This window comes from Antechinus flavipes, chromosome 5, assembly GCF_016432865.1.
Source record: "Antechinus flavipes isolate AdamAnt ecotype Samford, QLD, Australia chromosome 5, AdamAnt_v2, whole genome shotgun sequence".
Classification (NCBI taxonomy): Eukaryota; Metazoa; Chordata; class Mammalia; order Dasyuromorphia; family Dasyuridae; genus Antechinus; species Antechinus flavipes.
Window position 1 is genome coordinate 244,200,396 of NC_067402.1, and position 26,052 is coordinate 244,226,447.

The 26,052-nt window shown below is 33.8% G+C and overlaps 1 protein-coding gene across 1 annotated transcript in view; it reads left to right on the forward strand.

Moving 5' to 3' along the window:
- NAV3 (neuron navigator 3) overlaps nt 1-16,730 on the forward strand; it is a 426,206-nt gene extending 409,476 nt beyond the window's left edge. The window contains exons 33-38 of the mRNA XM_051962478.1: nt 5,056-5,210; nt 6,924-6,995; nt 7,531-7,727; nt 9,179-9,297; nt 10,444-10,647; nt 14,021-16,730. Of these exons, the coding sequence (XP_051818438.1) occupies nt 5,056-5,210; nt 6,924-6,995; nt 7,531-7,727; nt 9,179-9,297; nt 10,444-10,647; nt 14,021-14,140 (867 nt within the window). The 3' untranslated portion in view covers nt 14,141-16,730. The remainder of the gene's footprint in view (nt 1-5,055; nt 5,211-6,923; nt 6,996-7,530; nt 7,728-9,178; nt 9,298-10,443; nt 10,648-14,020) is intronic.
- The last annotated feature ends 9,322 nt before the right edge of the window (nt 16,731-26,052 follow it).

Below are 26,052 nucleotides of genomic sequence, written 5' to 3' on the forward strand. Positions count from 1 at the left end.
GCTCCAGCCATTTCCCTTTACTCTGTATGTATCTGCTTTAAATGCATTTCTTGTAAACAGCATATTGTAGGATTCTGGCTTTTAATCCAGTCTGCTATCCACTTCTGGTTTAAGGGAAAGTTCACCCCATTCACATTTATGGGTAAAACTACTAAATCTGTATTTCCTGCCATCTTATTAACCCCAATTTATACTTTTCCCTTTCCTTTTTTCCTTTTGCTCCTTCCCAGTATTTTACTTATGAGCACTACTTACTTCAGGAAGCCCTTCCCCATTCGTATGCCTTTCCCCTCCTATTTCTGTTTTACCTTTTATTTAGCCTACCCCTTCCCTTTTCCCCTTTCCCCTTCCATTTTTCTATAATTTGAGAGAAGTTTCTCAGTGGATTCAAATATATCTAATATTTTCTCTCTGAGCCAAATTTGATGAGAATAAGATTCACACAATGTTCATTCCTCTGCTTTCTTTCCCTCAATTGTACAAGGTTTCTTTTGCTTCTTCCTGAGGTATAATTTCCCCATTTTACCTTCATTCTCTCCTATTTCTAGTACATCCTCTTTTCCACCTCTAGTTTCTTTTTTATATTATAACAATAAATCAAATTATAAATGTCCTCTCTATATATACACATAACAGAGATACAATTCTCAAGAGTTCTTTTTACCTTTTTATGCTTCTCTTAAGTTCTATATTTGGAGGTCAAATTTTCTGTTCAGCGCTAGGCTTTTCATCAGAAAAAAATGGAATTCACCTGTTTCATTGAATGTTCATCTTCTTCCCTGAAAGAAAATACTCAGTTTGGCAGGATAATTTATTCTTGGTTGCATTCCAAGTTCTTTTGCCTTTCAGAATATCAGATTGTAGGCCCTATGATCTTTTAAAGTAGAAGCTGCTATGTCCTGGGTAATCCTTATATGTGGCTCCTCAGTGTTTGAATGGTTTTTTGTTTGTTTGTTTGTTTTTGTTTTTGTTTTTTCTGCCTGGTTGCAATATTTTTGCCTTGGTCCAATAGTTCTGAAATTTAGCTATGATATTCCTTGGATTTTTAATTTTGGAGTCTGTCTCAGGAGATGTTTGGTGAATTCTTTCAATAGCTATTTTACCTTCTGATTCTATGAAATCCAGGCAGTTCTCTTTGATGATTTCCTGAAAAATAGCATTTAGGCTCTTTCTTTTTTCATCATGGTTTTCCAGAAGTTCAATAATCCTTAGATTGTCTCTCTCAGATCTATTTTCTAGTTTTCTCAATGAAGTATTTAACATTTTTTCTATTTTTCTTTTTTTTGGATTTGCTTGATTGATTCTTGATGTCTCATTGAGTCAATCATTTCCATTTGTTCACTTCTAATTTTTAGTGAATTATTTTCTTCATTCACTTTTTAAATTTCTTTTTGAATTTGTCCAATTCAGCTTTTAAATGAGTTGTTTTGTTCTATGGACTTTTTCCCCATTCTGTTTCTTTCAAATTCTGTTTTTCAGGGAGTTGTTTTATTTTTCCATTTCACAAATTCTGTTTTTTAAGGAATTATTTTCTTTTTCTATTTCACAAATTCTGTTTTTTTCTAAGGGTTGTTTTCTATTCCCATTTTTTTCAAATCTATCTTTTAATGAGTTATATATCTTTTCTAAATCCTCTTGAACAGTTTTCATTTTTTCCTCATGGTTTTCCAGCTTTTAATTTTTCTAGGAAAAAAAAAATTAATTTCTTCTAGGGGAGCTTTGTGTGATGGGGACCATCACACACCAGGTTTTATCACATTTTGGGGCTTCATCTGGAGACAATCTACTTTTAGTCTTCTTAGGGTTTGAAATCTGTTCTTCTCTTTCACCATAAAAACTATCTGTGGTGGGGGTTCTCTTTGCTTTTTTACTCATCAGGATTCACTATTTACCTTTTGTGTTTGTGTTGGATGTTTTATAACTTCTTTGCTAACGTACTGGCTTGGAACCAGAGCAGAGTAGCCCCCATAGAATCTCCACCACGTGGAGTCTGCACCATCCTACAGAGTCCGCATTGCCCCTGATCTGTGTTGTCTGTGCTGGCATCTGTACTCGGCCTGCTTGCGCTTGGCTCACTTCCCTCCATTTCTGATTGAAACAGACCTTTTCTGGTTATTTTTGAAATTATATTCTGCTAGTAACAAAAGCCAGATCTGTGTGATTGAGAAAAGATTAATTACTGTGGGTAGGCTGAGCCAATACAATAAAAATGACAATTCTATCTCAATAACATTCCTTATTCAGTGTCATAACAATGAAATTGCCAAAAATCATTTTATAGAACTAGAAAAAAACAATGAAATTCTTCTAGAAGAATAAAAGATCAAGAATACCAAGGGATAGATAGATAGATTTTATTTTATTTTATTTTATCATTAAATAACTTTTTTATTGACAGGACCCATGCCAGGGTAATTTTTTACAGCATTATCCCTTGCACTCACTTCTGTTCCAGTTTTTCTCCTCCCTCCCTCCACCCCTTCCCCCAGATGGTAAGCAGTCCTTTACATGTTAAATAGGTTACAGTATATCCTAGATACAATATATGTGTGCAGAACTGAACAGTTCTCTTGTTGCACAGGGAAGATTGGATTCAGAAGGTAAAAATAATCTGGGAAGAAAAACAAAAATGCAAACAGTTTACACTCATTTCCCAGTGTTCTTTTTTTGGGTGTAGCTGCTTCTGTCCATCCTTGATCAATTGAAACTGAATTAGATCTCTTTATCAAAGAGATCCACTTTCATCAGAATACATCCTCATACAGTTCTGCTCATTTCACTTAGCATCAGTTCATGTAAGTCTCGCCAATCCTCTCTGTATTCATCCTGCTGGTCATTTCTTACAGAACAATAATATTCCATGACGTTCACATACCATATTTATTTAGCCATTCTCCAGTTGGTGGGCATCCATTCATTTTCCAGCTTCTAGCCACTACAAACAGGGCTGCCACAAACATTTTGGCACATACAGGTCCCTTTCCTTTCTTTAGTATCTCTTTGGGATATAAGCCCAGTAGAAACACTACTGGATCAAAAGGTATGCACAGTTTGATAACTTTTTGAGCATAGTTCCAAATTGCTCTTCAGAAGGCCTGGATGTGTTTACAATTCCACCAAAAATGTATCAGTGTTCCTGTTTTCCCACATCCCCTCCAATATTCTGCATTATCTTTCCCTGTTAGTCTATCCAATTTGACAGATGTGTAGTGGTATCTCAGAGTTGTCTTAATTTGCATTTCTCTGATTAATAATGATTTGGAGCATATTTTCACATGGCTACAAATAGTTTTAATTTCTTCATCTGAGAATTGTCTATTCATATCCTTTGATGATTTATCAATTGGAGAATGGCTTGATTTCATGTAAATTAGAGTCCATTCTCTATATATTTTGGAAATGAGGCCTTTATCAGAACCTTTGACAAGTAAAAATGTTTTCCCAGTTTATTGTTTCCTTTCTAATCTTGTGAGGCAAAAAATTTTAAATAACTTTTCCAAAGTTACCCTTGTGTCAGCAGTGGAATGTGAATCTGTATTTTTCTAATTTCTTCTACTCTATTTATTATATTTATTAAAATACTGGCTAGCCACAATGGGTTAAGCCTATGGGATGAAGTCCCTACTTTACCTCCTTTCCTCCATTCTTTTTGTTTGGCCAGCAATAATTCCTTTTCCAGTGTTCAAGAGTCCAGTTCCATTTAACATGACAATAATCAAATATCTCTCAAAAAATATATTAAGTTAAATTGGCCTGTATAGCATTTTGGTTTAAAACACAAGCTTCATTTTCACTTTTAAGTCAAATGCAGCTTTCCACTTTATGACTTTATTTTTAGATCCTTGTTTAAGAAATAAAGTTATGCTTTTTTGTTATAATTTGATTTTTAGTGCATATGTTTTAATCTTTTAACAAAAACCTTTGTAATCCCAAGCCTAAAGTAATAGTATTTCTTTCTTTTAAAACCATTAATAGTTATAGCTCAACATAGCACACAGGCTATATTATTTAAAATGTTAGCTATGTTAGATTTGGATTTTAAAAAATTGCAATATCTATCCTAAAAGCACTGAATGTTCTAGTTATTAGTAATTTATTCCCCTGAGGTTTTTGTTTCTGATAGAGTACTGCAGATAGAAATAGCTGAATGAGGTATATGTACGCATGGTTGTTGAAAATTAGGATCATAAATCCCCTACTTCAATCTTCAGCATGATTCACAAATTGAAAATGTCATTGTAAATATGCAAATGATATGTAAATGATTTTACTGATTAGGATGACTCTCAGTAATCTAATTATGTTTCCTGGCCTACCCATCTGTGAGAGCAGTCAATCAACAAAAGTGTTTATCATATTTAAATTATAAGCTACTTAGGGATCATACCTTTACAAAATCTCAACCATCCTAAGTAATGATCAATGCTAATTTTAAGTGTCCTACTTAAAATTTTGGTCTTTCTTCAGAATTATAGAATTTCCATTGAATCTTACTTTAATAAAATAGAGGAGGGTAGTAAAGAGGAAGATGTTTAGCATGCTATTATCCCCAATTCAAGGGCATACATTTAATATGCATTCTATCTATGAAACTAATATGGATGAAAGAAATCACTGAGAACTCACTTGGGGATATCATTATGAAGTAACTATATATTTTTGAGATATTAACCAAATATTTATGAAATTTTTTATGTTTTCTGTTTCTACAGAGATATTATATTCCTTATAACAAGATTCATCATTCATAAAATATTAACAAGATCTTTTTTAGCTCTTTCTTTGAGGGAGAAGCGATAAACATATGCCTTTTGCTCCCATATTTGTAGGTACCACTCATGTAGAATGCTGAAACTAGTGATATTCTCCCTATTATTCATTTCCCTAATTCTTTTGTTACCCTTCCTTCTCCTTTCTTATTTCCTATCTTTTTTTCTGCAGTGTCTTCTGTTCAATTAATAGCAGGTTATTCCCAAGACAAATATATGGCATTGGTATAACTATATGTTGATCATTGTTTTTTTTTAATTACTATGCTTGATTTTTTTTCTTAAGGAATTGCAACAGTACCTAGCCAACTTGGCTGAACAATGCAGTGCTGATAATAATGGTACAGACCTACCCATTGTTATTATTCTTGATAATCTCCATCATATTGGTTCTTTGAGTGACATCTTCAATGGTTTCCTCAACTGCAAATATAACAAATGGTATGTAAATTTTTTTTTGAATGGCATAGGGAGGTTAAACATGTGGTTGATGACTTTTACATCTCATGGTAGCATGAGTTTCAAAAACCAAAGACTACATTGTTAGTTCAGTGTATATAAAAGGATATTTTCTATTACTCAACTTCATTTAAGGGAGCTAATTTAATGTTAGGTTGCATTGAGAAGCATAATGTATAGGACTAGGAAGGTGATTGTTTTGATGTCCTCTGCCCTAGTCACACCATAGCTGACACATTGTATTGAGTTCAGTGTACTATATTTTAGGATGAATAGCCACAAATGAAGGACACACAGAGGAAGCCAATCAAAATGTTTGAGTCCATATCTTATTAAAATTGGTTGAAGGAACCAGTTATGTTATGTTTAGGGGTAAAGACTGATTTTATGATTTCATCCATGTAGAAATCATTTAGATGAGGAGATTCCATCTAGGAATTCAGGTTGGAACCTTGTCTCCAATTTATAGCCTGACAGGTTTTGTTTAGCCTATATAAAAGAAGACTTGGTGGTATTTAAAGAAGAAGTGAGTGTAGTCTTTGCTTATATTCTGTTTGATTCTAAAGGGCAAAACTAAAAATATTGGCTAAAAGTTAAAGAGATAGATTAAAATTCAATGCACTAACAATTATACTGTCCAGTAGTGAAAAGAACTGCTTTAGGAATTAGTAAATTCTCACCCACTGGACATCTTCAAGAGAAAGCCAGATGATAACTTATTAGTAATGTCAGGGAGGGGCTTCTAATCAGGTACATATTTTGTGAGGCTTCCTAAATCTGAGATTCCCTAATTTTAACTGCAGCAGTCATTCAGCATTCTGGGCTGAAAGCAATAATTAAAGGGTGTATTCCAGATCAGTCGGAAGTCACACATCAACCTGACTCTATAGAAAAAGAAAAAGGTATCTCTATGTATCTCTATCCTGACCCAGACTATTGACTGCTTTTTCGTGTGACTCATGGAACTAAAGTGAAAGGAAAATCAGAAAATCTGAAAACCACTTGAACTTAATTATAACATCACAGTTTAAAACAAATAAACCAATGAGAACATCTCTTGATAATGTTATTTGATTAATTGAATTGTTACTTTTTACAAATTAAACTATTCAAAACAGGATAGAATGAAATGAAGACTGAGCAGGGAATATTATTCTCCTAATTTTATTTTGGAACTTTTTAAGGGGAAAAATAGTTAGATCACAAAGAGAAATCACTAGTGGCAAAATAGTCCATTAGAGAATTTTAAAAATGAGAAGATTCTTAAAGATCATCTAGTTTTGGGATATATGAATGACCTATGGGATAAATTTGGCCCATCACCTATTTTCATGTGGCCTAAGCGTTTTTTTTTTAAATTTTTAAATAAAACATTTTATTGTTTTTAAATTTTTAAAATGCATTCTCAGCTCAGAGGCTATTCAAGTTCATGGGCCAATTTATTTCATGTAATATTGAAGTCCAAATCTCATTTTACAGAAAAAAAACTGAAGTCCAAAACTATGACTTGTTTAGTACATCATTATAGGATCCATATCTCCTGATTGCTACTTGCAACTTTGAAACTTAATATTTAAGTACTATCATGAGCCAAAAACTATTTAAACCAGTAATCCAGAATTAAGCCACTTTAATTAATCATTTCCTCCTTGGCTCTTTCTAATTCATAATTTTTTTTTCTTCTTCTATTCTCAGTCCCTATATCATTGGAACAATGAACCAAGGAGTTTCATCATCACCAAATCTAGAATTGCATCACAATTTCAGGTAAAAAAAAAAAAAAAAAAGCTTTTTTTTTTTTTTTTTTTTTTTTTTGGTCTTTCTATTTGGACAGTGATAAATCATTCCAGTGTTGACTTGTTGTGAAAGTAATTCTCACTTCTTCTTCCACATATATTTCAGCAAAAGTGGACATAATCTACACCTCTTCTTTTATTCTGAAGTGTTTACTTTCCTATAAATGTTCCGTTGTTCTTGATTTTTAAATTGAAAGTATGGTGCTTTCATTATCCCCCTGAAGAATACAAGTTCTAGCTCTTATGTTTGATTGATTTGGTTTTCATGCAAAAGTGTCTTCAGTAGCAAGCCAGCAATAATCCTCCCACTTGTCTCTGAACTTTATTAATTTTCTCTTAACTCAGGAAATAAAACTCTGATCACCTAACTCAATTTCTGATAATTCTATTAGTCATCACAATTATGCTCTTAAGCAGGGAAATCATTTGAAGGGGGAAAAGATGGGATTTTGGTTGAATATTCATTTTATAAAATAATTTCTGAGGTTGGACCTTCCTTTGTACAGATGGGTACTCTGTGCTAACCACACAGAACCAGTGAAAGGCTTTCTGGGCAGATATCTGCGAAGGAAATTAATCGAGACAGAAATAGAGAGAAATATGCGCAACAGTGACCTCATCAAAATTATAGACTGGATTCCTAAAACATGGCATCATCTAAATAGCTTTTTGGAAACACACAGTTCTTCTGATGTGACCATTGGTGAGTTCTAAAACTGTATATACCTTCCTCAAGGAACTTGGTGTCCTTGGTAAAAATTGTCAGATTGGATAAACAAGTGACTGAGCCAAATTGATTGTGTTAGAAGACTCCAAACAGTTTAGCTGACAATTTTTCCCTGAAATTTTGCCCTCTTCTTAGCTACAATAGTCACAGGGATCATTTTGTACAGAAAATTCTGGCTTAGAAAGTGTTCATAAAAATATAAACTAGCCAATGTTCTCATAAGTTTTTTTTTTAAAGTAGTTTTAATGTCATGAGTATCCAAATGACAGCCATTTATGTTATTAGATATTAATGCTATTAGTACTCATATTTAAATAACACTTTCAATTTTTAAGGAGCTTTCCCAGTACCCTGTGATGAAGGTTGGATATTTTGTTGTGGTTTGTTACATTTTTGGTGCAGTGATAAATATTGGAAAGAAGAACTCTTGATGTGGAAACTTTCTATCCATGAAAAAGGGCCAATCACCTGTAACTTAGAAACTTAAAGAGATGTCTAGACACTGAGTTTGTTATGAATACCTGACATTTATATAGCACTTTTAAGTTTTGCTAATATATTTGCATATCTAGTCAATCAATAAACATTAAACACTATGTGCCAAGAACTGAGAATTGAAAAAATAAAATAGAGGCAAAGGACAGTCCTTGTCCTCAAAGAGATTATAAACTAATGGAAAAGACAACAAGCAAACAGATATGTCTAAACACATATAGAATATAGAAGATAAATATATAATCTTATTTTATTCTAAAAAGAGATCTTTGGAGAAAGGATGGTTATAATTTCCATTTTAAAGACAATAAAATAGAAAGTAAAAAAGGTTCAGTGATGTGCCCAGGGTTATCCAAATAATGCATGTCAGGAGTAGAATTTGAACCTAAGAATTACTCCAAGGCTAAAGTTAATACATAAGGAAACCGAGGCTTAATAACGTTAAATGAATTGTTCAGGATCACAAGTCTATATACAAATTCTATATACAATGATTATGATTTTTTTTTAAAGCTTTTAAGAGAAAACTATGTTAGAAAACTTTTTTCCAACTAATTGAGTATGTTTTAATATTTTATATACAATTATGTATTTCAATTTTTCATTGTAAAAAGTACAGTTTTTTGAATTGTTTGAAAGACACTGAGATAATCTCAGAGTTAAGATCTTATTTTGATTTAGGATGTAGATGAGGAAGAAATTAATTGGAGGAAAAAATAAATTAAAAATTAAATTCATTAAATTACTTTTCTAAAAATGGTTTAATCAAGTTTTTCTATAGTGTAATTTTCAATGAAATCAGAAATTTGCTAAATTACCAAAAATAGGACTTAAAGGGGTTTTATTTTATTTTATTTTTTCTTTTTAGAATGCTTCTCTTTCACATGAAGTTGATTATTCATCTTACAAACTGCATTTTTGTTTTGTTGCAGGTCCTCGCCTTTTCCTTTCTTGTCCTATGGACGTAGAGGGAGCCAGAGTGTGGTTCACTGATCTCTGGAACTATTCCCTAGTGCCATATCTTCTAGAAGCAGTTAGAGAAGGCCTTCAGGTATGTAATGACTCAGTTACTCCCTTAGAAAAGTAAAAATCCTTAAATGAAGATGGATCACATCCACTAACAAATATAAGTGGGACATTTTGTTAATCTGATGAAATCAGATATTTTTACCCTTTCCCATCACTCTTTTATTGATATTTAAATAAATTTAGTTTCTCATTTTAGGCACATTGTCTTTCTTTTCCATTTCAGTGATTGCTAATTTTGTACTGTCTTTCCCTGGATCTCTCCAACCTTTCCCTATTTCCCTGTTCGAACTTGATCTATTTCATAATATAGCACATACATGAGCTTTTAAACATTGTTTTTATGATGGATATAAGCAGAATTATAAATGTGGGAAACATGGCACTGAGGATAATGATGGAAAATGCTTGAAGTTCCTCTAAGATTATTAGAATGACATTCTGATTTTAGCAAAAGAGGGATTTTTTGTGCTTGTTCACCTAGTTTATGTCTTCCCATCCCAACTATATCCTATTTATATATCTCTTTTGTAATCTTTAATATCTATTTCTTTCATTTGTCCAGCTGGTCTCTATACTACCACAATTTTTTTAGTACTCTTTACTTGGTTAGCCTATAACTCTCTTCAACTTCATGGTGTAACACTCCGCTTTGTCTTAACTTTTGTTGACTGTCTTCCTTTTAGTTTAGCTATTTCCCTGCTGAGAATTAAAGAATTCTGCTTGTTTTCTAACACAATCCTTTTAACTCTATATAACTGAAATTTTTCTTATTGTCAGTTTTATTCTGTTTCACAAAATGGTTAAAATTTATGAAATTAAAATTTAATTAGTGAATACTCTATATTAAAATAGATTGCCTGAAATGAAGATCTCTTGATACATTTTATTTTAACTGGCCTTTTGGTTTAATGTTAATTCCTCAAATGAGCTTGCTTCCTTTTTCTTTTCTGCCATACTTTGTTGTTATTCTTTTTAATGATTATCCTGTTAAATGAAAATCATTAGATACATCAAATAACTTTGAAAATATATTTCTTGAGGAAAGGTCATCATCGTCTTTATAATTCTAGTACTGTGCCTTGCATATAGAAGTTACTTAATAAATATATGTTGATTTGAACTGTATATTTTTCAGCTTTTAATTATTTTATTTATTTATATTTTCTAGATGCATGGTAAGCGAGTACCATGGGAAGATCCCTCCAAGTGGATACTTGATACATACCCATGGAGCTCTGCCTCACTGTCACAAGAAAGTCCGGCCTTACTTCAGTTGAGACCAGAGGATGTTGGTTATGAAGGCTGTACATTAGCAAAGGAAGGGACAACTTCTAAGCATAGTCCACAGACTGAAACAGAGGGGGATCCTTTGGTGAGAAGTGAATGTTTTATTCTTATCTCATTTAGTCTTAACAACAGTATAAAGTTTCATGGGCAAAGAACTTGTGGTTGTATATGTATTAAGGAGATCTTTGAGATAATCTAGCTCGTTTACAGCTGAGAAAAGAGAGGGGTACAGAAAATAAAAGGAGAATTCCTGATATGTATAATCAATGGGAGAATTCAGATTTGAAAACAGGCCTTCTGATTCCAGATTTGACACTCTTTATTTTGTTTGTCCCTTTTAACTACCTATACCCCAGTATCAAGAAACATTTAGAGACCATGTTCTCTCTTAGCAGAGAGTCACTGAGCATATAAAGGCCAAAATATAAATTGCCTCAATTTCCTCATTAATTCATAGAAAATCAAATTATATTTGTTTGGATGAAAATTTCAGAAACATAGAAGTTAAAAGAATACTTGAAAAAAATAACAGATGTCCTTCCTGAGTCTGGTTCCATGATGGAATTGAAGAAGCAGATATGGTCTACTATTTGAAGGAGTAGGATTAACACAGAAGCAAAGGAAAAATTAATCCTCTCTTTTCTTTGTCTGCTTCCATATTATGTGGTTTAATTAGTCTAAATATCTGTAGAGTACTTCAAAGTTATAAAAATCCAGATGATTATTTCCCAATGCATTTAAAATGTATCTTATTACTAGAAGCAAAGAATTTATTTTGTTTTGCAAATTACTTTCTATAAATAGAAGCAAAATTACTACGTGTGAGGCCCTAACCTATTCACCAGAATACTATATTTTGAAAATGAATAGCTCAATGCATTTACAAAACAAATATATCAAAGATATTCTATTTCCTCCTCAAATTGAGAAGGGGAAATAAAAGAATTATAAAGCTATTCTTAATGAGAGTAAAACTGTGGTATTTTTTTAAATTGCTATTTTTACACTTGACATTTAAAGCATTATGTTAATTTTGAAAGTACATATTTTCCCCATCTAAGTTACTTCTCTGGTAAAACAATCCAGTTCATCATGAACTTTGTGACTCTCTCATTCTTGTGAACTCCAGTGAGTAAAGGTGTGAACACAAGCATTATATCAATTAGTTCTACTTAGTGTTCTGGCCCAAAACATCTTCTTGTAAGAGCAGATCAATAATCTATCAACTCTAATGAGTTAGCAGTTTGTAAAAATTCCAACAAATTACCCATTAGCTCATTGGTTCATACAATAGAATAATTTAAGTTGAAATGGTAACTTGATTGGCTCAGACTTAGAATCATCTAGAATAGTGAAAAGGGAAATGATTTGTCCAGTGTTACAGAGCCTGGACTTGAATAAAGGGTTTCCGAGTTTTCAAGCTAGCTCTCTCCTTACTGGTTTTCACTATCCTTCTTTATTTATATTCCAGCATTCTCTTCAGGTACTAGCCTATTTCCTGAAATTAGAACAACAAAGTCTGGCTTGACCTTTATGAGTCTGCATTCTAAGGGAAAGAAATTAGTAAAACATAAAACAGCTTTCCCTCACATTGATAGACCTCTTTAGTCATGGACATCTCCTGTGTTAGATATTTTCCTCTTTATTGTTTCTGAATCCAGAATCAAAAAGCCTTAGATTCAAAATCTTTTTTCCTTTGTATACTTAAACAACACATGTAATCACCTTTTCTGAGGGTGTAGAACTAAATGAACTGTGAGAATCCTTCTAGCTCCGAATCTATGGCATTGTGACATACTTTCATGCAGGAGTTAACAAGGTATTTAAATGGATCATCAGATCTTTAAAAGTTAGTGCCTAGCAATATGCTCTGTATGCAGTATGTGCCTAATAAAAGCAAATTGAGTGGTAGCATTCTAGTTATGGCTGATGAGATCTTTTGCAATTCACTTTCCCCTAAGCTATTAAGTTTACCTTTCTCATGCGTTTCTCATGCCCTACTTTTTTTGAATTGAGTTGAATTATAAGTTTCTGAAAACTTGCTCTTCCATGCAATGTCAACTTTTGCAGTGCACAGAAGCAAACAGCTTTTTATTTTGACCTTACTGCCAATGACTGTTGTATTTGATCCAGTGTAGGAGCTCTTCTCTTTTCTTTGGATTCACTCTTCCTCTGTGTTTAGGACTTCTCACTCTGAATCTCTGATCTTCTCCACTTCTTTTGTGTACTGGGCTTATATTATTCTTTTGTTATTATCTTGTCTGGGATTGCTTGAACCTCCTCAATATCTTCCTATTTAATGAAGCTTCAAAAAGCAGCCAATTACTCTGGTGCACAAAACTCTGACAGTGATAGCACCAGCCACCATGATGACATTTGGAATTCATCTCTTGAAGAGATTCTTTAGAGTTAGATAGGTATGGAATTTAGCTTAGCACATAGAAAAAGGCATTTCTACTAAGCAGCTGCCAATGCTTGACTCACTAGATGGGCAGGTTTTGCCATTCTCATTCATTTTATTCTGGAAAGTTTGTATATTAAGCAGAGACTATACACAAATGTCTTGAATTAGATTAACTTTTAATTAACTCTCCTGTCAACAGAGAACCTATAGCTCTCCTTCAAATCTAAGCAATATAGCTGAATTTCTCAATATATAAAAAATTAAAGTCTCATTTTCCATAAAGGCTTATATGTACTTCTCTTGGACTAGAATAAACATTACCTCAGTCCATAAGGAAACTGAATGCTAGAAAATTCAAAGCAGCTGATGTTTCAGAAAGTGATTTTTGTTTTCATTGATATATCAATCCTGATTGTGCTACAGTCAACAATAATAACAAAACACCCAGTAAATCTTTCCTCGACCTATTTCTTGTATCCACTATCGACTTCATTCAGCCACGTCATCCTGAGGTCACCCCTGGTCAACAGATGGTGCTTGTGTAGAGCAGCTGGTTTCATTCCACTCTAGCCTTTCCTTTTCTCGGGGGGTTGTGTGTTTGTGTGTGTGTGAAAGAGAGAAACTATGTGTGGATGAATACTCATGACTTTCTGTTGCCATTCAATGGTTTCTGCTTCTTTCAGCCAAAAGCTCAGATGCTTGGCATCGTCTCCAAACATGGGCCCAGATGTCCAGCTGTGATACAGTTTCCTTTCCAATTTCCCTGCTTGAATAATAGATATTCACAACACTGAATAAAAGAGTTATCCTGCAATCCTGTTATATCCTTATGCTTCCTCAGTTTTTCAAAGTCATAGTTAAGAGACATAGCAGGGAAACCAAGGGAGATGTGATATTCTAAGACTGTTTTTCCCTTTCTCTTGAGTGGTACAAAAATGTGGCTAAAGCTCTTCTATGTTATTTGTATACAAAGATATATATGAACATATGTATGAATAAATATATATTTTCTTTGTATGTACTTGTCTATATAGGTTTTTTTCTTCTTTTTCAGATGAATATGCTGATGAAGCTACAAGAAGCAGCCAATTACTCCAGTGCACAAATCTGTGACAGTGACAGCACCAGCCATCATGATGACATTTTAGATTCATCTCTTGAATCAACTCTCTAGAGAGTATAAAGTTATAGGATTAAACTGAGAAAACAAAATACATTTCCACTCAGCCACTGCCAGGGTTGGAGCAGCCAGTCAAAGGTCACTGAAAAAGAGCTATATGCTATGAAAGAGCAGCACATTTCAGTCAGAAAAGTCAAGATGCTCAATTGAAATGGAAAACTTGAATTCATTTTTCTTTCAAGGCATTTTTGTCTATATGGACTTATACAAGTAAGGCTCCATTAATTAACTGGAAAAGGTCCTATGCGGAGGGCCACCAAGCAGATTGCACATGGGTTAGCCAAAACTGGAATTTTTTTTTCTCTTTAAAAATTTACAATAAGAATTTTTTTTGGATTGTTTTATTTTGTTTTCCATTTCCCTCTTGGCACCTCCCTCATTTGGGGAGAAATAGGTCCTTTTTTGTTTTAAGTCTGAGGTGCTGCATCCACCATGCAGGGCCTGTGTTTTCCAGATCCAATGCTATCCTTACCTCTTTTGTGCCACATGGCACTGGTCACATGACTCCAGTAGTGTTTGTGTTGTGCTACTGCCCATTCCAAAATGGATGCCAGAGGCTCTGTTCTCATAAGCACAAATGGCATTGTGCAACCACCAGAAAACACTACTGTGATATGTTGGATAAGTGCCAAGTTAATTCCAAACTGCCATTTCCACAGTGATGTACTCCACCAAATTTTTAGTGTAAAAGTCACCGTTTTTATAAAATTGTTTTTACCACAGTGATCTTTTAATCACCTACCCACTACCCAATCCCAACAAGAGTTTTCTACAAATTATTAGGGAACACTGACAAAAGGCTTGTTTAGGGACTCATGTATGTGAGCCTTTTCAGTGGACAAAGGAACATTTCCTATGGTGCTGTCTCACTGCCTTAAACCCAGTTTCTGAAACAGTTTTACAGTTGGTTTAACTCCTAACCATTGGTAACTCATACTATCTTTTCATTTTACCAACAAGACACGTTCGTTCACACAACAGCCTCATATCTGTAGCCATGATTTTTTTTAAAGAAATGGATAGGATCATATTTTTATGTTGTGAAGAAATTGTTTTGTCTTTCCTTGGATGTAGTCAAGGAACCCCGGATCCATTTTGACCGTCACTTACAAGTTGAGGGAGGAAGCTAAGATCTATCCAGTGCCATTGGATGGAGCTTTTCTGAAGGCTTGATATATTGAAATTCCTCTCCAATTGAGCTGGAAGCATTTGATGGAGCATGAGCACAAACTTTTGGGGTTTTTCTTTCTCTTTTTTCTTCTCTTTTCTGTCCCTACCTTTCCCCTGCTTTTTTCTAATTTGACACATGGTGTTTTTGATTGCTATTGTTGTACATGAGAAAAAGCATCATTGAATCACATGGAAGCAGTGACATACACTGTGGAAGAAGAAAAGTTTATATTGTAAAGGACGGTTAGTTTTGCACAGTCTACTGGGTGGGTATTGTAAATAAAAAAGGCCTTGCACAAAATCAAACAAACACACTCACACAAATTGTATTTTATCCTGTTGGTGTTGAGATGTTTCACTTGCTGAGATTTCCTGTATGTTGCAAACAAATACAGAATGCAAACCTTAAAAAGCTGTTTTTATCTGGTGTGTTTGTCCTGTATTTACAGTTAGTATGACTATGCAGGAGTTATCAGTGATGGAGTGAGCATGTTTCCAATCTGTACATGAAGCCAATACATTTTCAGATATTAATGGTTTTAAAGTGCATCTAGCATGGCAGGCTGTAAACAGATTGCATGATAAAACTTGATGGGATTCATTAGTGAAAGTTCTGACTATAAGAAATAACTAGGTTCAAACACAATCCAATGGTGCAGATATGCACTGTACCATTAAAAAAAAAAAAAAGTGTTACCTTCAGGATGTACAATTGGTGCTACTCTCTGTGACCACCCAGGGGTCAGTTGCTATATAACACAAGACAAAGAAATCCCTGCAGTTTTCAGTGTGTTACTAAGTTTCTAGGTCCCTTTGTGGTGCTATTGTCCTAATAGAAATCACAATGGAGTTCGTGCATGTAGAATTTTGACAACTTGATTTTGGGGCCCCAAAGGTAGATTGGTTCTGTGGTGTAACATTAACATGAGTAGTTGGCTAAATGATTAGTTGCCCTTGTATGACACGTGAGTGAAAAAGAAAATTGGAAAATCTTTCCCTGCCATTTCTGAGAAATCCAAACACACCATGAACAACATAGACAGAACCTCCTGCAATACATCTCAGTGAGTCCACCTAGTTTACAAATGAAACTTGTTTGTGAAACATTTGTCTGTATACATTTTATATTTTGTACATTTTTGATGTAACATATCATGTAAATAGACAGAAACAGTGAAATAAATCATCTGAAAAGTTTTGTAGTCTTTGTAAAACCCTGATAATAACTATTTGGTGTCCTCAGACTTAACTGGATGATGTATTTTCTATTGGTTTATTGTTGCTCTAGCTTGTAAACCAGCTTGCATATATATAGATATATTTTTTTTTCCTTTTTCCTTCTGGCAAATGTGTACACTGTGTCTGTCTAAATTATTACTTTGCCATTAAAGTGGAATTATTTATTGAAAACAAAGTCTGGTGTTTATATAATGAGAAACATAGAATAAATATAGTCATTAAAGAAGCATGTACTTATTAATGAAGTGTCAAAGTTTAAAATGTGACTCATATTAGTAATATGCCACGATTTAGGACCATCCTAATAATTCAGGTTCAAGGCTAGAATGCAATAAAAATGACTTTACTAATAACAAAAGAAAAGAAGCATAATTTTCAAAGTTAAAAGATATAATTTAGATAAAAGAGATTCTCCCCTCTCATCCTCATTGACCACAGCTATCAAGTCAACAAGCACCATTACCTTAGAATACATCTTTAAGCATCAAACCAATAATGATACTGAGTATGACCTTCCTGTTCACACAAAACCAGCCAGCTTATACAAAATAGTTGCTGGTCCAACCACCACCACCAAAGAATTATGTTTATATATTCTGCACAAACTCATGTGTATGTGTGTGTGTGTGAGCATACATATATGCTTAAAATTTATATCAACTATTCATTAAATAAAATGCCCCTTTCAACATATTAATTTATATTGCAGAAAAATATATGTATATTTTTCACATATATCTTTAAAAATCATTCTTGTAATATGTGTTATTAAAATTATTTCATAACACTTTATAATTGATATAAATATATGACTTTAAAATGAGATGATAAAAAAATAAAGATTTTATTCCTGCCTAGTGGACTTAACATGGCTATTTCTTAAAAACAGTCATGTTGCAAGGGAAGATTAGGAATCTATTCAATCATAACAAGATGCAATATTATTTACCTGAAACAAGACATTAAAAATAAAAATTGGAATTGCATAAACAAATCAAAAAGGATCTTTTCCATCACTAATTATTAAGCTCCTATATTCCAGGAATGCTGCTAGGGATAAAAAGACAAAAGTGAGCTATTCTCTACCTTCAAGGTATTTATATTCTAATGGGTTGAGGAAGAGAAATATTTACATGTAGAGATGGGTCCTATTTAATATAAATAAGGAATCCCATGAAACATTCATATGTATTCAAATTCATATCTTCTAAAGTAACAATTATATGAAATATGATCATTGATTCCAGATCCATGGAAATATTCAGTGTACTTTCAAATAACATGACCATTCCAAAAGATTCATTGTTCGCACTAATTAAAAGTTGGCTAAAATGAATTCAAAACATATAAAGGAACAGAGAGAGTTGGAGAGGAGAAAAAAAAAAAGGTATTGTCAGAAGCTAGAGAGTCCAGGAAAAGCTAACTCTAAAGGGTGAGATTTGAGCCAAATAATGAAAGAAATCAGATTCTAAGAGGTGATGAGGGAGTTAGGAACAATTCCAGGCATGTATGGGACTTCCCATGCAAAGCCATGGTGTTTGGTGTGTGCTAGTAGTTAAATATGGCTGAATTGTAAAAAGATTGGATTGAAAGATTCTAATTTGTAAATTATTTGAAGAGTAGGATGGGACTATGCTTTGATTTTTTTTTTTTTGGGGGGGGGAGGAGGCAATCAGGGTTAAATATTTTGCAAAGGGTCATATAGCTAGTAAAGTGTCTGAAAGGAGATTTGAATTCATCTTTCTGACTCCAGGAGCAGCATTCTATTCACTGTACCACCTACCTGCCCCAGGAACCATGTTTTAAAGAGCTTTAATGCCAAACATATGAGTTTATAAATAATCCTATAAATCATAGAGAATCAGGGCAGGTTTTTGAGAAGATTAACAGTCACACAACAAAAAGTCACATTTTTTTTTTAGGAAAAATCACTTTCATAACTGTATAGATGACAAGGTCAGAGTAACAATTTTTAGTTTAAAATAAACATGTGACAAATTCACAATGACTGTTCTCTTTGCCAAAAGATGGGTTTATTTAGGAGAAGAAGTTATAGACAAAATGAAGAGATAAAATAGATACCAAAGGAGTGTCAAATATGAAAAAGAATTGGGAGACCAATAAGATTACCAAGGAAAAGAATTTGGAAGAATTCATTAAAAAAATATGCCATGAGGTAGGAGCACACCAAAGACTGGCAGATTAGAGCTATAGAGGAGTTTAGCAGATTAATCAGTTAGCTATAGTAAGAAGAGCATGAAGGGAAGAGCATTCTCCTTATAAGGAAGGAGAAAGAGCACTTCATAGCAGGCTTAGTCCTAAAAAGAATTTAGCAACAATCTCTATTATGGGCACATCTTTTATAGGGGAAATACAACCTTGGGGGTTTCTCAATGAAGGATTAGGGAGTAATTTTCTAACTCAGAGGAAAACATCAAGGAGGAATCAGCTAGAATGCACTTGACAGACCAGGTCCCAGACTTGCCTAAAGTTATATAATCATTATTTCAAAGGTTGTTTAAAGATGCCCAGAGGATTGAGGGATCCCCTTTGGAGGCTGAGAAAGAGTTCCATTCTCACAATCACGCTATATAAGCCATTAGGTTATGCCTGATAATAGCAGGTTGACCTCCTTCCTGACTAAAAAGTAAACTCAAAATCTACATCATAGAGACTGGATTATAGTAACAATGCACTCAAGACCAGGAAACCCATTATGAATCTATTGTAATAGTCTAGAAGGAAAGTGATGAGGGCCTTAGTTGCAGTGCTGGCCATATGAGTGGAGAGGAGGAGGAGTTATAGGATGTAAAAAGATTTGGCAAAATTTGGACACATAAGATGAGAATAAGTAACTAAAATGATAGTCATGCTCGACAGAAATGGGGAAAATTTGAAAACATGAAGGGTTTTTGTTTCTTTTTGAGGAGAGAGAAGAGAGCATAGTGAATCTAGTCTTCAACATGTTGAATTTGAATTTCTAGATAAAATCTAGTTGGAAATATATACCATTTAGCTAAGATAGAGTTATGTCTTGAGAGTTATTAAGATTGAGAATAATCATCCCAGAAATGATGATTAAACATATAGGAATCAATTTCATTAAATAAGAAATAAAGACTAGATAGATGAGAAAGAGTGGTCACTGATGTGGGTGCTGTAGACATTATATGATGGCAGGCACCAAAAGTCGGGGTTTAGTCATGTGAAAAATTCACAAGTGCCATTCTCTTTAGCAAAAGGTAAATTTATTTATGGAAGAGGTTACAGACAAAATGAAAGGATAACAATAGACCTCAGGAATAGTAAATATGAAATAAAGTTGGGAGAGCATATGAAAGACATCTTTAACTGGCAGTCTAAATCCTGAAAGGGACCTAGCACACTAAAAGAGTTAGTTAGCTATAAGGAGGAGAAATGGAGTCAGGAAAGTTACCCCAAAACATGCTGGGGGTTAGGAGATACTACATGGCATGAGAAGGGGGGAAAGGGGAAAACCACTATAAGGCAGAGTGCTGTGGCAGTAGCCATGGGATGGCTCATAGATTTTATATGGAAAATTTAACTTCAGGGACATGACTGGGATTTCTGACAAGACATGGCAAGGGGAGACTACTCAAGATCTGTACAGAGAGTGGGTCTCAGAGGTTTGACACAACTAGGATTTCTGACTTGATGATCTCCCCAGAGGGTGGGACCACTATCATACCTTGTCCCTATCTCCCTCAGGGATTAATTTTTATCAATTCCTTTGCTAACTACACCCAGCATTAAAGACCTCAGCAGTTATGAAGGCTGTAAGCCAGAGGTTCTTAGCCCTTTTTTAAAAAAATGTGACTAATACTTCTTTTCAGTTTGGTCATTATATGCCAGGCACTTTGCTAAACATTGGAGAAACAAAGAAAAAAGTTCTGGTCCTCCAGGAGCTTATAATCAGATAAGAAAGACAATATGCAAGTGGTTAGAGACAAAGAAGATAAATACAGAAAAAAAGTGGAAATTATTACAGAAAAAGCACAGATTAAAAAAAAAAAAGATGGAAGTTTACTTGGAACTTGAAGGAAGTCAGAGAAAGGAAAAAAAGGAAAATTATGACTCTCTTCTAATAAAAAGGGTTTTAAGTATTTTGTAAGGGTTTAAGTATATTGTATTGAAATGCAGTTAATAAAAATAGATCCATAGACCTCCTAAATTAACAATTCCTTCTTTTTCTAACCTAAATCAGAATTGAACATTTTGCTTTAGATTTATTAGAATCATTCAAATCAATGATTACGTGTATTTGCAAAACAAGAAAAGTATTTTTCAAACAATTTACCTCATAAGCTAATTTGTCTTCCTTTTAGATCATTATTGAATAGGCCACTTTTCTGATTAAGTGGCCAAACAATTGGATTAAAAGTTATAATCAGAATGGTTTGGGAACAATTTGCTGATCATATGTCAAATACTTGGTGTGGTGATTTTTTCTTACTGAGAGCTAATTGAATTTAATTTTTCAGGACCTTTCTTCATGTCAGAGCCAAGACTAAATCTTCTGACTCCAACTATGATATTTATTTGAATATTTATACAATACACACACCTGCACACATACATAATTGCAGAGCAGCTAGGTGGTACAGTGGATAAAGTACTGGGCCTAGAGTCAGGAATATTCATCTTCCTGGGTGCAACTCTGTCTCAGATACTCATTAGCTATGTGACCCTGGGCAAATCACTTAACTGTTTGCCTCAGTTTCCACATCTGTAAAATGAGCTGGAGAAGGAAATGGCAAATCACTCTAATATCTTTCCCAAGAAAACCCCATGAAGCATCAGGCATGAATGAAAATGATATAACAAAAACATATAAAGTTGCACTGTTGTTTTTTGTCCTTCATTCTTGAAGAAGAATGACATCATAAAGATAATTTGCAAGGGAACTGGATTTAGCTGAGGCATGACTGTACAAAGTCATCAGATTCACTCTTTCCTGCAGAGCTATCTGGGTCTGATGTCAAGATATAGATCAGAAAAACTGGAGAATGACCCTGGATGCAATGGAACATATTTGTATACACATGTACATACATATGTATGTATACAAATATACTTTTCAATATAATTGATCTCATTTGTAATACTATGGTTTTTTTTTTTATTTTTTATTTTTTTTGTATTAAAAAGCATTATTCTGGGAAAAGTTTACAGGTTTCACCAGACTGATAAAAGAACTATAGTGTGCAAAAAGTTAAAAACCACTGATTTCATTTTTATAAAGAACTCTTTATAAAACTTTCTCTTATAGTCAGAATCTACTCTACATTTTGAAATCTTGGAAACTTGGAAATTTTCCTACAACAGTAAAAGATGAAGGCATTTGCCAAATAAGTCACATAAATAATATTGAGCAGGGATAATACCTGACAGCAGTTCTTTCTAACTAAGGTCAGTTCTCTACCCACTATATAATGTAGCTTCTCTAAAGTAGAAAGGAAATAAGGAAATCTAGTCCCTTTATAACATTCACACATTCTGTCATTTTCCCACAAGAATATTCCTCAAATATTTTTCCCCTTCTTTTAACTTACTTTGTATTAAACCTAATTCTCCTCACATACTTTTAAACAGTAGATAACAATTTCTAAATAGATTCCACTTGACCTTAAAACAAGATATGATTTACTTGATTTTCTTTTTGTATAAGGACTTGGGCCAGATGGGTTGACCCAAGTGAGAAGATCACTTGCAAGACCTAAGGAATCCAGTCTCACTGGGGTAATGAAGTGACAATGTCACTTAATCTCATTCAGTCTCAATTTATTTATCCATAACATGGAGCTAATAATGGCCCTTACCTCACTGAATTCTTTTTTTTTTTTTTAAGATAGGAAAAAAATGTATTTAACTAAAAAAGAAATAAAAAGCATTTTCATTCAAGATAATTAACAGTTAAGACAAGTAAGTCCCCTTCACTTAGATTCTTCTGAGGTGCTTATGCAGTCTTCTAGACCAAAGCTTCTTAAACTGTGGGTCAAGACTCCATCTGGGGAGAGGAGAGCTAGTTGGTATAGCAAACAGCACCAGCCCTGAAGTCAGGAGGACCTGAGTTCAAATGTGGTCTTAGGCACTTAACACTTCCTGGCTGTATGACCGTGGGCAAGTCACTTAATCTCAATTGCCTCAGGGAAAAAAAAAAAGTGTCTATATGGGGTTGTGTAATTGAATGTAGGGATTATGACTTTATTATTTTATTCATAAGTGTTTGATTTGTATGCCTATATGTATTAATTTCAAAATTCTCCTAGGAGAAATAACTCCAGATTCTTAGAACTGGTATCAATTAAATTTTTTTTTTTTTTATTTTTAATAGCTTTTTATTTACAAGTTACATGCATGGGTCATTGTACAGCATTGAAAATTGACAAACCTTTTGTTATTTTTCCCCTCCTTCCCCCCACCCTCTCTCCTAGATGGCAAGATGACCAATACATGTTAAATATATTTAAGTATAAATTAAATACAAAACAAGTATACATTTCCAAACCATTATTTTGCTGTACAAAAAGAATCGGACTCTAAAATATTGTACAATTAGCCTGTGAAGGAAATAAAAAGTGCAGGCAGACAAAAATAGAGGGATTGGGAATTCTATGTAATGGTTCTTAGTCATCTACCAGAGATGGGTGTAGCTGGTTCAGTTCATTACTGCTCCATTGGAACTGATTTGGTTCATCTGATTGTTGAAAATGGCCATCAGAATTGATCATCATATAGTATTGTTGTTGAAGTATATAATGATCTCCTGGCCCTGCTTATTTCACTCAGCATCAATTCATATAAGTCTCTCCAGGCCTTTCTGAAATCATCTGACTGGTCATTTTTTACCCAACAACAATTCCATAATATTCATATACCACAATTTATTCAGCCATTCTCCAATTGATGAGCATCTACTCAGTTTCCAGTTTCTGGCCACTACAAAGAAGGCTGCCACAAACATTCTTGCCCATACAGGTCCCTTTCCCTTCTTTAAGATCTCTTTGGGATATAAGCCCAGTAGTAACACTGCTGGATTAAAGGGTATGCACAGTTTGATAACTTTTTGAGCATAGTTCCAAATTGCTCTTCAGAATTTGGATGTATTCACAATTCCACCAACAATGTATTAATGTCCCTGTTTTCCCACATCCCCTCCAATATTCTGCATTATCTTTCCCTGTCATTCTAGCCAGTCTGACAGGTGACCTCACTGCATTCTTGAGGAGCAAATGTGATAATAATAATTTTACAAACTTTAAGGTGCCATACAAATATTAATTAGTACCAATTACTAATTATTATAAATATTGTTTATTAACACTGAAGAGAAATTTGGTTCATGTTCTCAGAGATTAGCACAGCTTCTGCCACTTATCTTCAATTTAACAAATGCTTGTTGACTGTTTGCAGGGAATGGAGTGGGTGAGTATATGAGGAATTTAAAGATGGAAGGAAATTTAAAAATGTAAAAATCATCTACCCAATGACCCATTTTATAGATGAGTTAACTGAGGCATAAAGAAAAGAGACCTAAGTCATATAGCCAGTGATTAATGTAATGGGAATTTGAACTCAAATAATGTAACAAATTGAAAGGAGTTGGACTAGATAAATAGAAAAAGACCTCCCTTTTGAATCCAAAACCCTAACTGCCTATGCACTAAAATAATGTCTTACTCACCTTCTTTACCCTAGTATCCATTAAAACTCCCAGGACTTTAGTGAAGTTTTTTCAACTCAGTATTAAGAAAGTGCTGATTAAAATATTATGCATCAGATATGGATGACTTAATTCTATTGATATTTGGAATTATCTTAAGAGATGATTCTTAACATGATGAATCTGCAATTGGTAGAATTCAAAATAGTATGGGATTTTGGGAGAGCATGAGCGATACCTGGGGTTTTCTTAGTATCTCTTAAATCATAACCAGTAATTACCTGTAATTCGCTATTTAAAGATCAAATGTGAATTACTTTTATAAATTATTCATAATGATCTTGATGAGGTTCAGCATATGGCAGAGAGTTGTGGGAACCCCTACTGGTTGGCACAGATTCAACATGAAAGAATTCACAAACCCGAAAAGTTAGACTGGCAGAAAGAAGTTTGTTGGCACTGAGAAGTTAGCTTTTGCTAGGAGGCTGACTTCCTCAGTGGTAAGGTCCTAACAGAGAAGTAAAAAGTCTAGCAGAGAAAAGCTGTCAGAGAGATAAAGAGAGGTCACTGAGAAAAGGGTGTCTTCTTAGTGGGCAGGAGTCCTCACAGGCAACTATGTCAAGGAGCGATCCCTTGGCATCTCATAATTCCTGCTTTGGGGCCTCTGCAAAGAAATGCAGAATCCTAAATCCTAAATGGCCCTTTAAAAAAGATCTGAAGTTTCAATTGAATGAGATTACTTCAATGTTGTCATTGCCCCCAGGCCTAGATTTCCAGTTGAATGAAACCACTTATTGGGAGTGGTCCTGAGACAATTTCCAGCTCAATAGAGATATCAGGTCCAGATCTCCAGGTAAATGAGACCACTTAACTGCCCCACAGGGTGGGTCCTTGTCAGGAGAGCTTCAGGACTTACCCCAAAGGTCAAAAAGGACAGTTTCAGGGTTTCCCCATCAATCTATCTCTGGTACTTAGCTTAACTGTTTTATAAAGAACAAAGATTCAGTGTTGACATTGTAGACAAATTCTTAGGGCATACACACATACACACACACATATACACACAATGCAAGCATACATATCATCTCATAGATATGGGAAATTCCCACTGTGGAAACTTCCTCAAGTAATACAGATTGCATTTTATTTTTAATTTATAGACTTGAATAGTCACCTTGGGCCCTCAAGAGCTTAAGTAATTTGCCCATAGTCTCACAGCTAATATATCTCAAAGGCAGATTGTTATCTTGCTAACAGATAGGATTTTTACTTTAAGAGAAATGACTTTTCCTTATTCACTCTACTTTAGAAAGCCAGGTACTTCAGCATTATAATTGTGGAAATATTTATAAAATCGCACATTTATATATATATATATATATATATATATATATATATATATATATATATATATATATATATATATATATATTTCCTTGTTGCCTAAGGGAGGGGATGGGGGAAGAAAGAGAGAAAAAAAAATTTGAACACAAGGTTTTCCAAGGATGAATGTTGAAAATTATCCATGCATATGTTTTTAAAATAAAAATCTTTAACAAAAAATTAATTAATTAATTTAAAAGAAAGGCAAGCATTTGACCTGGTAAATATTTGATCCTAGGGCCCAGGGTTCAAATTTCAACTCTGACCTATACTTGCTTTGTGAGTTACCTAGACAAGTTACCTAAATTCCTCACATTCTGAGCAATTTCTTAGAGTTGCAGAAAAGATGCTGTCCTTTATTTTTACAACAGTAGGCGAGAACACCCCAGAATGACCTAAAAACATTAGAAAAGATATCACCAATTCCACA